The sequence below is a fragment of the Sus scrofa genome, chromosome 13 (assembly GCF_000003025.6).
Source record: "Sus scrofa isolate TJ Tabasco breed Duroc chromosome 13, Sscrofa11.1, whole genome shotgun sequence".
NCBI classification, from domain to species: domain Eukaryota; kingdom Metazoa; phylum Chordata; class Mammalia; order Artiodactyla; family Suidae; genus Sus; species Sus scrofa.
The window spans coordinates 27,857,549-27,871,632 of NC_010455.5; the positions used below are offsets into that span (position 1 = coordinate 27,857,549).

The 14,084-nt window shown below is 43.0% G+C and overlaps 1 protein-coding gene across 3 annotated transcripts; it reads left to right on the plus strand.

Moving 5' to 3' along the window:
• On the plus strand, positions 1,703–11,754 carry ZNF660 (zinc finger protein 660). Of its 3 annotated transcripts, XM_003483157.4 has the most exons (4): positions 1,761–1,813; positions 3,177–3,303; positions 4,384–4,505; positions 9,828–11,754. In XM_003483157.4, exon 4 carries the CDS (start codon positions 10,005–10,007, stop codon positions 10,983–10,985), a length of 981 nt encoding a protein of 326 aa, XP_003483205.2. In that variant the 5' UTR covers positions 1,761–1,813; positions 3,177–3,303; positions 4,384–4,505; positions 9,828–10,004; the 3' UTR covers positions 10,986–11,754. The 3 variants fall into 3 exon arrangements, with proteins under 3 accessions (XP_020927403.1, XP_020927404.1, XP_003483205.2); XM_021071744.1 differs by lacking the exon at positions 3,177–3,303 and having other exon boundaries at positions 1,703–1,813; XM_021071745.1 differs by lacking the exon at positions 3,177–3,303 and having other exon boundaries at positions 1,757–1,806.

The window sequence follows — 14,084 nt, forward strand, 5'->3', positions numbered from 1 at the left end:
TTTGCCCCCAATATAGGGAAAGTGGGTTTTCCTCAAATCATTTTATAGTCCAGTTAATTGCATGCTGTTTTGGAGTGTATTTATTTATTTTTTTTTTGCCACACCCACAGCATGTGGAAGTTCATGGGCCACAGTTTGAACATATACCATAGCTGTAACCAGAGCCAAAGCAGTGACAAAACTGGATCCTTAACATGCTGAGACACCAGGGACCTCCATATTTCTTGTTTGACATCCACATGGGTTATAATCTGTTTTTAGATTTTGGAGTGAGAGAAAGCATTAATCTAGAGTTTCTATTATTTTGTACACGTTTTTGAATAATTGCATGCTATATCCCCTCACTGAGACTTTCTATGCTGCTCCCTAGCGGAGGAGGGGATAGAACAATGCAATTACACCATAGCTGTAGCAACCCTGGCAAGTCATGGAACATGATCTGATTTCAGAAAAAGGCCGCTAGTGAAACTTTTAGTCAGTATTCAGGCTGCCTCAGCGATGGGCATATAATGATGACTTGTATTTTCATGTACAGTTTATGTCAGAATGACTAAGGAGTGAGAGCAAGAAATTAGAATTTATAGAAACAGAAACAGGCTTCTTGGCTCCTTTCTTATCTGATAGCTAATGTTTGAACATGTGGCGGGGGGGAAAAAGTAAGATCATGTCAATTCTCAGTCCCAAAATCTTCTGGTGTTATTTAGGACACACTCAAAGCCCTTATGACCCCAAATGTGTGCCCTCTCCCTCCTGGTTTGTGGCCTTTGCTTCCTGATATTCTACCTATCAAGAATTTGTTTGATTTTTGAAAATAAATTGGGAGCTCTGTCACACTGCTTACTGATAATTCTTTACCTGCATTGTGGACTCATGAATGGTGAAGAAGCTATGACTACAACTAAATGCTTTTCCACACTATTCCACCAGGTAGCCACATGCCTCAATTGCTCATTTCCTGTTTCTGCCTTGCCTGCCATCTATAAAGTAGTCTCACCACCACCTACCCACTTCTCTCTGTGTCCTTACTACTTCATTCTATATATTTAGTTATCCATAGTCTCCTGTGACTTAAAGGTAAACTTCATGGGGCAACAAGTTCAGTTTCTTCACTGTTGTATCTGCAGAGCCTAGAACAATCTCAACACGTCTTCCTTCTCGCCTTCCTGCCTCCATCTCTCCCTCCTTCCCTTACATCCTTCCTTCGACCTATGCTGCAGCTTCAGCAACGCTGGACCTGGATCCTTCTGCACCTGCAGAGGATCCAACCAGTTCCTCCGCAGCGACCAGAGCAGCTGCACCCGGGTTCTTAACCCACTGCCCAACAGCAGGAACTCCCTTAACATGTATTTTTACACGTTACTGATTAATGGTAGCCGATCCTGGCTTTGAGGCTGAAAGGCGCGGGGTGTGTGGGAAATGACTAAGCCGCTGAGAGGACAGACCCGGTGAGGTCTCAATTCCAGGAAGGCAGGCTGATCACGCAGTTTATAGGTCCCTTTTCCTTTCCTAATGCAATCCCTTCCCCAGGCTCCACTCTTTCTAGGCTTTTTGCTTTTTGGCTGAATTCTCCAGGCCCTTTCGCCCTCCCAGCCAATGGTAGGTCAAAACTGGTCGGGTGGCGGAGCCAGAGCACCCGGGGTCCCAAGCTGGTTCCCGAGGGAAGGGGAGGATGCCTGCCTCCGGGGCATAGAGATGCCAAAACCTCCCCATGCCTAGAAGGACCGGAGGGTTAGGGTGAGAGTTAGTGGGAGTCAGTGACGTAGTTCCTTCTCCGCTTTGTTTCAAGATGTGGGTCGGGCGCTTTCGGTGAGGGGTATGTGGTGGCCTGGCGTGGGGGTTTGGGCCGGTTTGGGGAGCGGGTGGGCACACAGGCCGGGGACCAGGCTCCTTCACCGCTGCGCGTTGCAGAGATGAGGGCGCGGCGGCTCAAGGGGTCGTGGTGGGCACCTAGATTGGCGCAGCCCCTTTGTCTTGTGTCTGGTCTCCTACTCGGTGTAGCAGCTCACTCGACCCCAGCTGACAGTGGTGGCAGAACTGTATCGTCCCCGACAGAAAAGTATCTAGCCCTGGGGCCTCCCTGGCAAAAGCGATCCAAGCGCCCCCCCCCCCCCCGCGCCCCCCAGGCTTTCAAAGGGTTTCACAATACTAAATATTTGGTTCAGATCACTAATCCAAATCCCTGCTGTGTTCCCAGTGAAGAAACCAGAGGAGGGCAGAATCTTGCCCAAGGTTACTCATTCATTCATTCAACAAATGCTTAGCACCAACTAGTAGTGTATTGGATCCTGGGATTAGAGTTGTGTACTAGACAGAGTTATATTCTGGCAGGGAAGAAATGGGACACGTTTGAAGTGTTAGAAACAGAATCTGGATGTCTGAAGGGGGAAAGACAAAACTGATTTTGAGGCCTAGTGATCTGGCGAGATGGGTAATCATTTTTAAAATTTTGTCCTTCTAGCATCCCTGTAATGCCTTATTTCTTTTTTCTTTTTTGTCTTTTTGCCTTTTTTAGGGCCGCTCCCAAGGCATATGGAGGTTCCCAGGCTAGGGGTCTAATCAGAGCTGCTGCTGCTGGCCTATGCCAGAGCCACAGCAACAACAGATCCAAAGCCTGTGTCTGCGACTTACACCATAGCTCACGGCAACGCTGGATCCTTAACCCACTGAGCAAGGCCAGGGATCGAACCCTCAACCTCATGGTTACTAGTTGGGTTCGTTAACCACTGAGCCATGACGGGAACTCGGTGTAATGCCTTATTTCCTCCTGTATTTAAAGACATTTGACTCAGCAAAGTTTGCCTCTCATCCCTTTTCTGCAAACTCTTGCTGGAAAGCTGGATTGCAAAGAACTTCTCAGGTGGAATGCATTTTGCAGTTAGGGGAGAATATGGAGACTCAGGTTTCAACAGAACAGGTGAAGAGGAGTGACTGGTGTGAGGGAATGAGGATTTCCACCAGACTCAGAAGGCTTATCGCTCACTAGCCATACAACCTTCAGCAAGTCATTCAGTCTCTGGGAGCTTCACTTCCTCATCTTTAAAATGGTAATGATATCCACACTGCTCACAATTTGGTAGGAAGGGAAGTGACCCAACAAGGGGACACTGCTTTGAGTATCTACTTGGAGTTGAGCTCTCAGAGAAGTCAGTCATTTATGTGTGCTTACTGTGATTCAGGACCCCACTAGGAACTTCTTTACTAAACCCAAGGAAGAGATGAGGCAAGATCTGTGCTGGGCAGATCCTTTGGAGTGAGGCTGCTGTGCACAGGCATGAGAGTGAGCCATTCCCTTCCCTTTGGCAGGTGAGACCTTTACTGTGAAATTAGTCTGGGCACAGGAATCCTGCCTGCTAGAGAATGTGGGAACCAGGGCTGAAAGGGAGCATTTCTGGAGAGAAACAGGGAAGTGGGAGGAGGGTCTCTGGACCTTGAGGAGTAGAATTTTGGGATGGGAGGAAAGGTGATGTAGTGGAATTCAAACTGGGGCATCAGGAGACTTAAGACTTGAGACAGTTCTCTAAATTTTGGTTTCCCAATCTCAAAATTTTGATATTAAACTAGGTGGTCTGGGAGGTTTCTCCTAACTATGACATTCTGAGAATCTCTGAACAGTTAGACCAGGTCAGTCTCTTAGGGAATTTAGGCCCCTGATGGCCCTGTTGGGACAGAACTTCCAAGAATGTCAGTACTGTCATGCTGTTCAGACAACATGAAGCACCAAAGGATGAACAAGTGGAGGAGGGATGGAGACGGGCATCCCTACACCCAGATTGAGTGGTTATTGAGCCTTCTGTGCTAGGTACTGGGTAGGATCCACATACAAATGTCATGGGCCCTGTTCTCTGGGGGCTTAGAGCTCCCAGAGTGTACACATGAGGAAGAGTGACACAGACATGCACAAGGAATTATAGGATAAGGCAAATACTACATTTTGTATTACAGATTTGTGATATTTTTTCTTTCTATGGCCGCACCTGTGGCATATGGAAGTTCCTGGGCTGGAGGTCAAATCAGAGCTGCAGTTGCCAACCTACACCACAGTCATGGTAATACCAGATCTGAGCTGCACCTGCGACCTATGCTGCAGCTTGTGGCAACGCCGTGTCCTTTACCTCCTGAGTGAGGCCAGGGATCATACCTGCATCCTCACGGACACTATGTCGGGTTCTTAACCCATTGAGCGATAGCAGGAAGTCCCTTGTTTTTTTTAAGTACAGGAATTTTTATATGATCAAATCTATAAACTTTTCTTTTATGGTGTCAGCCTTTGTTTAATGCTTAACACCTAGGCCTTTCTCTCCCTGAGCTCAAGATAATTTCTTTTAGTTTTTCCCTTTAAAATTTTATATTTCACTCACCTCTTTCTCTGGAATTTATTTTCAGATACTGCCTCTTATTCATCACTCCACTGCAGCTAATCAGTAACCAAGGACCATGTTACCAGTGTTCAGAGGGACCTGAATAGATTGGTGATGCTGGTGAATTAAGGAATACAACCTCCATAGGTAAAACTCCTCCCTCTCCCTTCCCCCACTCTGCCCTTTGTAGGTTCCCTCAGAGCCTGAAATGAATGGTGCCCCTAAGATCAGTGTATTCACCCATCAGTCTCACAGATGTGTGGGTCAAAGATCTGTGGGCCTCAATTGTCCTCATCCATTTGCTGATTGTCTAAGATTGTCCTTTTGTGCTCTGTTGCCTGGATATCCCTAGTGACCTGCTGTCTTTATGGCCTCATCTGTTCTTCTTCCTACTTTAGCCAAGATCCACCTTCCTACTGCCTGGGAATTCTTTAGAACTGCTGAGGCAATTTCCCATCCAGTCAGGCAGAGGGCAAATATGTGTTTTTGTTTTTTGGGTTTTTTTGTCCTTTTTAGGTCCACATTTGCAGCATATGGAAGTTCCCATGCTAGGGGTCGAATTAGAGCTACAGCTGCCAGCTTACACCACAGCCACAGAAATGCAGAATCCAAGACATGTCTGCCACCTACACCACACCTCACAGCAAGGCTGGATCCTTAACCCACTGAGCAAGGCCAGGAATCGAACTCATTCTCGTGGATACTAGTTGGATTCTTAACCCACTAAGCCAGAACGAGAACTTGGATTCTTTCTTTTTTTATTTCCCTCAGTTTACTCCTCATGGGATACCCATGTTGCCTCTCTCCTTTGTTTTCCACTTCATGAAGCTGAGAGAAACATGAATGTGCTGGGGGTGATGGGAAGTCTGGGACTAAGGGAAATGAATGGTAATGCTTGAAAAAATGATATTCTTGACACGTAAGAATGAGAAGCAAAGTAACAAAAGAGGAGGACAGAAAGGTAGAAAAAAATTGAGAGTTGGGAAAGAAAATTTTTTTTCACTTTTTTATTACTCAAATGAATTTATCACATCTGTAGTTGCATAATGATCATAACAATCCAATTTCACAGGATTTCCATCCCGTAACCCAAGCACATCCCCCCACGCCCCAAACTGTCTCCTCCGGAGACCATAAGTTTTTCAATGTCTGTGAGTCAGCAACTGTTCTGCAAAGAAGTTCAGTCTGTCCTTTTTTCAGATTCCACATGTCAGTGAAAGCATTTGATGTTGGTATCTCATTGTATAGCTGACTTCATTTAGCATGATAATTTCTCAGTCCATCCATGTTGCTAAAAATGCTGGTATTTCCTTCATTTTAATGGCTGAGTAATATTCCATTGTGTATATATGTACCACATCTTCTTGATCCACTCCTCTGTCGATGGACATTTAGGTTGTTTCCATGTCTTGGCTATTGAAAATATTGCTGCAATGAACATCAGAGTATATGTGTCTTTGCGAGTTGTGGTTTTCTCTGGATAGATGCCCAGGGGGAAAGAAAATTAAGTGTAGATTTTATTCTTCTGTTTAGAACCTGTTTCCTATTGACCATCAAATTTTATCCATATTTTCACCCCATAATTTCAACATTCTGGCTGGTATCACTTTAGGCAACTTGATTATTTTTTTCCTCCCTTTGTCTATACAACAACTAAAAAAAATTTTGAGTGCTTTCTATGTGCCAAGAACTATGCTAGGTGTTACGAACATAATGACTAACAAAATGAGCAAAAATCCCTGCCCTCATGAAGCTGTGTGATAGTTTGATCACTTATTTCTGAGTACACCAGCCCTGTGCCAACTTCCTTTTGAGAAAACAATTCTTAGGCTTCAGGCCAAAGTTCTGCCTCTTTTTTTTTTTTTTTTTTTTTTTTTTTTTTTGCTTTTTAGGGCCACACCTGTGGCATATGCAGGTTCCCAGGCTAGGGGTCGAATCAGAGCTACAGCTGAGGGCCTACACCACAGCCACAGCAACATCAGATCAGAGCTGCATCTGCAACCTACACCACAGCTCATGGCAATGCCGGATCCTTAACCCACTGAGTGAGGCCAGGGATCAAACCCGGAACATCATGGTCCCTAGTTGGATTTGTTTCCACTGCACCACAATGGGAGATGGGAACTCTCCAAAATTCTGCCTTTTTAAAGCACCTTTCCCCAGGCATCCCAAGTCCCCAGAATCACTCCCTCCCCAGCCTCCTTCGTCCCCTAATTGGGTACTTTGTAAATTTGTAATTTGCTCTCTTACTATTTTCCCATTTAGTCCATTATAAGTTCCTTAAAGGTAGGTGTGATATTTCATGCTTGTATTAATCTGCTTGGACTGCCGTAACAAAATACCATATACTGGGTAGCTTAAACAATAGACATTTATTTTCTCACAGTTCTGGAGGCTGGAAGTCCAAGATCAAGATGACTGGCTGATTGATTTTCTGAAGGGGAAGTTATTCCTGGCTTCTTGTTGGCTACCTTGTTGTTGTGTGCTCACATGGCTTCTTGGTTTGTATGTATAGTGAGAAGGGCACAAAATTGCAAGAGAAAGTGAGCTCTCTTATTTATCATCTTATAAAGACACACTGGAGTTCCCACGGTGGCACAATTCTGCAGCACTGTGAAGCAGGTTCAATCCCTGGCCCGGCACACTGGGTCAAGGATCTGGTGTTGTCACATCTGTGTAGGTTGCACCTGTGGCTCAGATCTGATCCCTAACCCAGGAACTCCATATGCTTCAGATGGCCAAAAAAAGACACACTGATCCTATTGGATCTGCCTCCCCTCCCTTTATAACCTCATTTAACCTTAAATACCTCCCTAGAAGTCACATTCTAAATGGGGGTTTGTGGTTCAACACATGAATTTGAGTGGGACTTATTCAGTGTATAACAGTGCTTTTTTTTTTTTGCACTCAATATTAGTATTCATTGCTTTGTAACAGAGTCATATAAATACCTGGCTATTAATATTTTTCCTGGATACCTCTTTCTCGAAGCCTGCAAGACTGATCTTTTCTGTAATAGCCCTTAAGGATAGAACAGTTACTGCACTAGGACGCATAGCATCAGCCATACCTAGAAATGAAATATCCAGGGGCTGGCCTCAAGGCACTGTGTCATTCTGAATCTAATAAAATGCTCTGTTCTAATTTATAGAAATCTGTCTCTCTGAAGTCATTTCCCAACTTTTCATAAGTAATATATATATACACATATGTGTATATATATATACATATATGTGTATATATATATATATATTTGTCTTTTTGCCTTTTCTAGGGCCGCTCCTGCGGCATATGGAGGTTCCCAGGCTAGGGGTCCAATCGAGGCTATAGCCACCGGCCTACGCCAGAGCCACAGCAATGCAGGATCCGAGCCGCATCTGCAACCTACACCACAGCTCACGGCAACGCCGGATCCTTAACCCACTGAGCAAGGGCAGGGATCGAACCCGCAACCTCATGGCTCCTAATCGGATTTGTTAATCACTGTGCCACGGCGGGAACTCCAGTACTATTGTTAAAAGAAGAATTTTAAAATAAGTTGGCAGAAGACAATTTGCCGGCAAAATGGGAGACCTTCATAACAGTTAATATACAAAATTATTCACCTAGACATCCAACAGTTCATACCACATATCATATTTTTACTTATTTGCAACAGTGCTTTTTTAAAATTTCCCTTTGTGGCATTCCTGCTATGGTGCATCAGGTTAAGGATCCAGCACTATCACTGCAGCAGCTGGGGTCACTGCTGTGGTGCAGGTTTGATCCCTGGCCCAGGAATTTCCACATACCACGAGCTTGGCCAAAAAATAAAATAAAAATTTCCCTTCTAGAGACCCAGAACAGAGATAGATACAGGATACAGTGCTCAATAATTACTAGTTTAAGAAATGTATGAAGAAAAGAGAAAGTTTCAGAGAAGATTGAAAATGGAACATAAGCTGAGAAAGAACCATCAGCTTTCTCAAAGCCCTGTGGGTGGCTTCACTTGCTGCCCTACTCTGCTTCGCAACCCCCTGGTTTCTCAGAGTCTCCCTGGCCTCCTAACTCCTGTTGTATTAGGAAGGTAGCAGCAGCTGGAAGTGAGTGTGCTCACGCTTCTGCCAAGAATCTCTCCTCCCCCATCTTTTTCTTTTGGGTGTGAGTCTGCATACAAGTGTCTGTGTATCACATCATCGGCACCCACATTTCCGAGGTGTGAATTCCAACCTGCACAGTTCTCTTATTGCTGGCTTTGAATACTTACCACTGGACATGGCCCTCCTTCAGAGAGACTCAGTTTATCAGAAAGCTATGTGATAATGAAATCTTATTAAACTTCTTTGAAAAGCAGTAGCCAGTATTACAAAACAGTGTCACTCCTTCTGACCCAATAACTCACTTGTGGAACTTTTATCCTAGGACTATATATCAAGGAGAAGAAAACTTTATAGAGTAATTATAATAACATTATTGGTAGCAGATAAACCTCAGGAATAACAGATATGTCTAGCACTAGCAAAATTGTAGGTAAACTGCAGTGAGTTTACTTGGTGGTCTATTGTGTAGCCAGAAAATGATCATATGAAGAGTTAATAGCAATGTGGAAAAATACTTATAAAAATTAAGTAGAAGTAGAATGCAAAATTAAATTTAGTGTGTATTGATAACTATATAACTATGAATATGGATGTCTGAAAAGGAATATAGTAAAACAAAACTGGTCATGTATTAATACCATGGAGTAATCTTTCAGTAACCCAATCTCATCTAGATTTGAAGTCTAGGTTTATCTATACATCTAGAGTTTCACATTAAACCTGTTGGGAAATTCCTACTTGGTCCTGACATTGGTTTCATGTATCAACTCCTCAGTTGTGCTGCCCCCTGCTCTCACCCTCTTGCCATCTTTATTTACTTATTTATTTTTGGCCACATCCGTGGCATGTGGAAATTCCCAGGCCAGGGCTTGAACCCACACCATAGGAGCAACCCAAGCCGCTGCAGTGATAATGCCGGATCCTTAAACCACTGGGCCACAAAGGAACTCCTGCCATCATTAGATGTGCCATCTTACCATCGTGCCATGCAAAGGCATGTCAGGTTTCCCCTGCTGGACTTTAACTAATGCTGTTCACCAGTTCAACCTCTCGGGTTCACCCAGTAGACTCTGCTTGGTGAAAAGCAGACAGACTGAACTTAACACATGTGGCTGCATCCAGCTACAGACCAGCCCCTACAGAGTGGGCTATGATGTGACTAAGCTCCATTATTGGAAGAATTCTGTTTCCTCCACCACAATAGAGTTTAGGAATAGGGATGTAAACCAGGGCCTACTATCTATACTAGGGCAAAAAAAATGAAATATTAATCATACCCTATTACAGAATCCCTGTGGTCTACTACATCTTGTGCAATTATCCTTGGGTAATCCTCTTTCTTCTAGTATAAAGAACAGGTGACATGTGCACTCTCTGTTTCTTGTGTCAGATCGTGAAGCTGGGACTGAAGAAGTGTTGATTCCAAAATTGCATTCCTGAAAAATCAGAATCTCATACATTCAAGAGACCTCCACAGAGATGTTGCCAAGGAAGTCAAAATTTAGAAAGCACCTCTGAAGGGAAAGAGAAGACTCAAGGGGCTGAGGGATGCTCCAAGCAAGAGAAAATGAGGAGAAAGACAAGGAATTTTAAACCAAAGACAGTAAAAGACAATAAGACACTCATAGAAGTGAGTGACCAAGAATCTGAAAAAGATGACCCTACAATAAATGAGAGAATTCAGGCTGAAAAGAGACAGTATGTGTGTACTGAATGTGGGAAAGCTTTTAGTCAGAGTGCAAACCTCACAGTACATGAACGAATCCACACAGGAGAGAAACCCTATAAGTGTAAAGAATGTGGAAAGGCCTTCAGTCATAGCTCTAACCTCGTTGTTCACCGGAGAATCCACACCGGACTGAAGCCCTACACATGCAGCGAATGTGGGAAATCTTTCAGCGGTAAGTCACACCTCATTCGGCACCAGGGAATCCACAGTGGGGAAAAAACTTATGAATGTAAGGAGTGTGGGAAAGCCTTTAGTCGAAGTTCTGGTCTTATTTCCCATCACAGAGTTCACACTGGCGAGAAGCCCTACACTTGTATCGAGTGTGGGAAAGCCTTTAGCCGTAGTTCAAACCTTACTCAACATCAGAGAATGCACAAAGGAAAAAAAGTTTACAAGTGCAAGGAGTGTGGGAAAACATGTATTTCTAATACAAAGATTATGGACCATCAGAGAATTCACACTGGGGAGAAGCCTTATGAATGTGATGAGTGTGGGAAAGCTTTCATCTTAAAGAAGACCCTTAATGAACATCAGCGACTTCACCGTAGAGAGAAACCTTACAAATGTAAAGAGTGTGGGAAAGCATTCACTTCTAATCGTAATCTTATTGATCATCAGAGAGTTCACACTGGAGAGAAACCCTATAAATGTAACGAATGTGGAAAAACCTTCAGGCAGACTTCTCAAGTTATTCTACATTTGAGAACCCACACGAAGGAGAAACCCTATAAGTGTAATGAGTGTGCAAAAGCTTATCGTTATAGCTCACAGCTTATTCAACACCAGAGAAAACATAGCGAGGAGAAAGAAACATCATAAATGACATATATTGTTGGAGGTAATTTTTCAGTATCATCAATGTTAATTCTCTAGGAATTCATATGGGAAAAGTAATCAGAAGTAAACAAAGATTAACAAGCAATACTTTTGACAGCATCAACTATAACTGGAGGAAGAAAACTAAATTTTCAACATTACAGAGTTTAAATGAGTGATGGTCTACTTAGATGATGGTTTTGCACCTGCTGTAAACATTTTTATAGACTATTTAAAATACAGAGGGAAATTATTTGGATAAAATGAAAGATAAATTTAAAAAATAGTGGAAGGTGACCCAAATTTTTAAAAAAATTTATGCAAAGGAAAAAATAGAAATGAAAAAATACCAAATCAAAATGTTAGCAGTGATTATCTCTGGGTGATCGGATTATAGGTAATTTCTATTTTCTCCTTTATACTTTTCTATGCTTTTTAGATTTTCTACAATGATATTGTACTACTTTTATATTCAGAGAAAAGTGGAGTATATTTTAAATGCAAGGAGTACATGTTCATTTTCACTCAGTGTTATGAAAGGTGCATAGAACATAGGCTTTAAAGTCTTGTGATTGCACCCTAACACTGGCACTTAGTAGCAGTGAGAACATAAGTAAGTCACTTCTTTTAGAGCCTGTTTCCTGGGTTGCTTAAAAACCAATTGTTGGGCTTTAGCAGGTTTTTAAATTAATTAATTAATTAAATTTTTTAGGGCCACACCCCTGGCATATGGAGGTTCCCAGGCTAGGGATCTAATCGGACCTACAGCTGCTGGCCTGTGCCACAGCCACAGCAATGTGGGATCCAAGCCACATGTGCAACCCACAGCATGGCTCATGGCAACACCAGATCCTTAACCTACTGATCGAGGTCAGGGATCGAACCCTCAACATCGTGGTTCCTAGTTGGATTTGTTTCTGCTGTGCCATGATGGGGACTCCAGGCTTTTGCAATTTTAAGATAAACTGAGTTTACAGTTGTCAACAAATGTCGACAATCACTGTTAGTTTAAAAGAAAAAAGCAAAAATTTGCTACATCCTCTCCTGCCATTGTAGCAGGACCTATAGATAATAAAGAACCATCTGGGATCCATCTTTCAATATATGTCTACAAAACCAGAAAAACATGACCCCTTATGAAATCAAAACAATTGCAGTTTCATAATCTTTAAAGAGACAGTCAGCATAACCTAAAACAAGGGGAAGATTCTGCCTTCACATGTCATATAGAGTTTAGTAGCTCTTTTAAAAGAACAGACTTCTGGGTCAGAGACATGTTCTGATCTCAGATCTGCTATGTACTACCTTGTCAATTTTGGACAAGTCCCTTAACTGCTCTAAGCTGTAGATTTATCTGTAAAATGGGAACAACTACCTAGCTCACAGAGTTTTTGTAAGGATAAAATGAGATAATGTATGTAAATGTGTGACAAGCCTTTCTTTATGTCCAGTGCTCTGAGAAGATCTTAATCCATTTTCTTTCTTTCTTCTCCTTTTTTTTTTTCTTTTTAGGGTCACATCCAAGGCGTGTGGAAGTTCGAAGGCTAGGGGTCCAATCAACTACAGCTGCTGGCCTATGCCACAGCCAAAGCAACACAGAATCCAAGCCATGTCTTCAACCTACACCACAGCTCACAGCAACAGCAGATCCTTGACCCACTGAGCAAGGCCAGGCAGGGATCAAACCCTTGTCCTCATGGATACTAGCTGGTTTCATTTCCGCTGCACCACAATGGGAACTCCCTTAATCCATTTTCAACCAATATTTTAAACATTTAAGACAGTTCAGAATCTTTCTAGGTACCCTTACAATTACACTTTTCTTTTTTAATTTTTCTCTTTTTTGGGGGGCAGGAGGGGCCGTCACCTATTGCATGTTTAACTTCCTGGACTAGGGATTGAACTCATGCTGCAGTTGTGGCTGATGCCACAGCTTGGGCAATACTAGATCCCTAACCCCTGGGCCACGAGGGAACTTACAGAATTTCTCCATTTTTACTAACTGAGCCATTCCTCTTTCTTTGTATACAGTGAATGCTTAAGCCTAGTGCCATTTGGTTTGTTGTTGTTGTTGTTGTTGTTGTTTTTGTTGTTGTTGTTGTTTTTGGCTATGCCTCTGGCATGCACATGTTCCCAGGCCAGGGAGGAAACCTGTACCACAGCTGTGACCAGAGTCACAGAAGTGACAGGCCAAATCCTAACCTGCTGACCAGTGAGGGAACTCCACCAAGTCTGTGCTTTTTTTTTTTTTTTGCTTCCTTGTCTTTTTAGGGTCGCACCTGCAGCATATGGAAGTTCCCAGGCTAGGGGTTCAATTGGGGCTGTGGCCACTGGCCCATGCCAGAGCCACAGCAACACGGGATACAAGCCACATCTGCAACCCACACCACAGCTCATGGCAACGCCAGATCCCTAACCCACTGAGCAAGGCCAGGGATCGAACCCGCATCCTCATGGATTCTAATCAGGCTCATTAACCGCTGAGCCATGATGGGAACTCCCCATGCTTTTTTTTTTTTTTATACCAAAGTGTCTCTGCTTACCATAAGAGTTCTATGGGAGTGGGAGACCAGTTGGGATTCTCTTGAGTAGCCACTTCTGTGAAAGGTGATTGATTATATCTGGACAATTTTTTGATCATGGTTTCATAAGGAAGAGACTTATCAGCCTCTCTGAGTTAGATTTATATCCCATCTCTGTAATTCAGTTTTCGAGATTATGTATTTCTTCCTTGCTATTACTAGGAAGAAAGAACTGGAATGTGTGATGGTATATTAGTGTGAAAATGGATTGTTTGGTTTTGTTCTATTTTGATAGGATAATGGCTTACATATAATTTTGTGATATACTAGTCCCTCTTTGCATAGTTATTCAAAGCAAGATTTGGAGGCTCTTGAACAGATTTGCTGTGTTCAAGGAGTAAGACTTATATCACTGGGCACCCTTGGGTCAGCACTTCACCAAGAGTCTGAGTAGACATAAGGGGAAGAACAGAGCTGCAGCAATAAGGGCACCTCCATGGTTTTTTCCCTTATCACATATCCTTTTAAAATTCTACAAGGGGGGGGGGAGTTCCTGTTATGGTGAAGTAGAAACGAATCC

Excerpts from the sequence above, each read along its gene's own strand:
- ZNF660 (XM_021071744.1), top strand. The coding sequence starts at position 10,005 with ATGAGGAGAAAGACAAGGAATTTTAAACCAAAGACAGTAAAAGACAAT.